Raw genomic sequence first — 2,604 nt, forward strand, 5'->3', positions numbered from 1 at the left:
GAACTAGCTCAAAGTTAATAATACTAAACTAGTAACTAAAAGTTCAATAAAATAAAATTATATCCAAAAATAGCAACAGTATCTAAAAGCTAATAATAAAAAAATCTGTTGCTAAAGACTAAATGTAAAAAAATACAATTAGCTAAACAGTGGCTAAAAGCTAATATTACCTAAACTAGCAAAAAAAGCTAATCATAGTTAGCTAAAAGCTATATGAAGTGAAACTAAAATTAAAATTAGCACAACTAGCTAAAAGCTAAACAGAAGAAACCTAAAGGTTAAATCTAAAAGACTAATTTAAATCAGCTAAACTCTGGCTAATCTTTAAAAATAGCTGGTTTAAAGTAATATTAGCAAAACCAAGTCGAAGCTAAAAATGGCAAAATTGAAGCTAAAAGCTACTATATTTCTAAACCTTCATCTTAAAGCTAAAATAAAGCAAACTTCATAATTAAAATCAACAAAACTGAAGGCAAAAGCTTATAATTGTCAAACTATACCTAAAGTTAAATGTAGCAAACCTTTGATTACAATTAACAAAACAGTAGCTAAAAGCTAACAAATCCTAATTGTAGCTAAATTTTAAATGTTGCCAAACTGCAATTAAAATTAGCAAACCTGCGACTTAAAGCTAAAATGACCTAAATTGAAGCTAAAAGCAAATATTTGCAAATCTGTAACCAAATGTAAGAAAACCGTAATTTAAACTAGCAAAACTAGCTAAAATTAGCAAATTAGTGGCTAAAATTAGCAACACAAAATCTAAAAGGAGCTTAAGAAGACAAAAACAGAGAAAGGAGCTGAAGAAGATCAGAGAKTGTTTAGGAAGATTTCAGGGTTTTGTGCTTCATGGTAAAGTATTTTGTAAATAAAGTTAAATAATTTAAAAAGTCTATAAAAAAAAACCTGTTAACTCTGAAGGAGCTGAATATTTTGTTAATTGTGTTTTTCTCTCCTCACCAGCACCAGTCAACCAAGGGATCATGGCCAGGATGAAAACATAAAACCAGGTGAAACTCAACCTGTTTTCAGGGGATTTTAGGAAAAACAAAACAACCAAAATGGCCAAACTGWAAAGAAACATTGCAGAAGCAATGGTGGCTGCACTGGACTCAACAAACATGAACTTTATTCCCCGACGTCTTGAAATAGTTTTATTTTATATTTTTGGTTTGTTTGTTTTTCACAACAAAGATGTTTTGCTGCATGAATTGTTTAAACCCACTGGTGCTAAATGTTTGTTTTACAGATTGACTTAAATAAATGCAGCATTTTGAGTCAAAGTTTCTTGATGTAATACAAGTAGTTTTATTTTCAGAATGGGCAGTTTACGACTAAATATATATGAATATATCGGACAGAAATGATCAATAACTCCTTAAATGCAATATCATGTTTTCAATGGGTCATTCTAAAATAAAAAATTCCACATTTAAATTGTTTCAAAACCATTTCAAACCATGAACAGTTCCAGTATTTCAATGTGTTTTTTTACACAATGTTCTACATCAAGCAACAAATGTTCAGAAAATAAAAAATGGAATGTAACGTCAAGCTGATTTTTGATTTTTACTGAAGTGTACATGTCAATCTGTGTACGAGGGAAATAAAAACAAAGTAGACTTTCTAATAAATGTGAGCAACTGACTTCTTTCTTTCTTGTTTTAAATCGAACTGATGGTGAAGTAAATTTAAAAAAGAAACAACCAGCTTATTAAAACTGGGTCCCTGGTATGTTTTCTAGACCCCTTTTCCCCCCAGTCCCTATCATCCTTTACCCCTGTGTTTCCTGAATCACTTTGTTACCAGACTCTTATGTTCACCCAGTCCCTGCTCCCTGGACTCCTGTTTCCTGGTCCCTACATTACCTGGTCCTTATGATTCCTAGACCCTGTGTTTCCTGGTCCTTTTTGGTCCCTGTGTTCCTGGTCCCTGTTTCCTGGTCCTTATGACTCCTAGACCCTGTGTTTCCTGGTCCCTATTGGTCCCTATGGTCCTGGCCTCTATTGGTCCCTATGGTCCTGGTCCCTGTGTTACTTGGTCCATATGGTCCTGGTCCCTGTGTTACTTGGTCCATATGGTNCTGGTCCCTGTGTTACTTGGTCCATATGGTCCTGGTCCCTGTGTTACTTGGTCCATATGGTTCTGGTCCCTGTGTTACTTGGTCCAAATGGTCCTGGTCACTGTGTTACTTGATCCATATGGTCCTGGTCACTGTTACTTGGTCCATATGGTCCTGGTCACTGTGTTACTTGGTCTATATGGTCCTGGWCCCTGTGCTACTTGGTCTATATGGTCCCGGTCCCTGTGTTACTTGGTCCATATGGTCCTGGCCCCTGTGTTACTTGGTCCATATGGTCCTGGTCCCTGTGCTACTTGGTCCATATAGTCCTGGTCACTGTGTTACTTGGTCCATATGGTCCTTGTCACTGTGTTACTAGGTCCATTTGGTCCTGGTCCCTGTGTTACTTGGTCCATATGGTCCTGGTCCCTTTTTCCTGGTCTTTGTTTCCTGGTCCTTATGATTCCTGGACTCCTGTGTTTTATGGTCCCTATGTTACTTGGTCCTTATGTTTCCTTGTCCCTCTGATTCCCAGTCCCTAA

At 36.3% G+C, this 2,604-nt stretch overlaps 1 protein-coding gene across 5 annotated transcripts in view; it reads left to right on the forward strand.

Annotated features, from left to right (window-relative positions):
- The window catches only part of col6a3 (collagen, type VI, alpha 3), a 58,002-nt gene extending 56,355 nt beyond the window's left edge, over positions 1–1,647 (forward strand). For all 5 annotated transcript variants that reach the window (XM_014017816.1, XM_014017817.1, XM_014017818.1 and 2 more), the window contains one exon: positions 964–1,647. In XM_014017816.1, the coding sequence (XP_013873270.1) occupies positions 964–1,004 (41 nt within the window). In that variant the 3' untranslated portion in view covers positions 1,005–1,647. The remainder of the gene's footprint in view (positions 1–963) is intronic.
- Positions 1,648–2,604: the final 957 nt, after the last annotated feature.

Source organism: Austrofundulus limnaeus, unplaced genomic scaffold, assembly GCF_001266775.1.
Source record: "Austrofundulus limnaeus strain Quisiro unplaced genomic scaffold, Austrofundulus_limnaeus-1.0 Scaffold177, whole genome shotgun sequence".
NCBI lineage: Eukaryota > Metazoa > Chordata > Actinopteri > Cyprinodontiformes > Rivulidae > Austrofundulus > Austrofundulus limnaeus.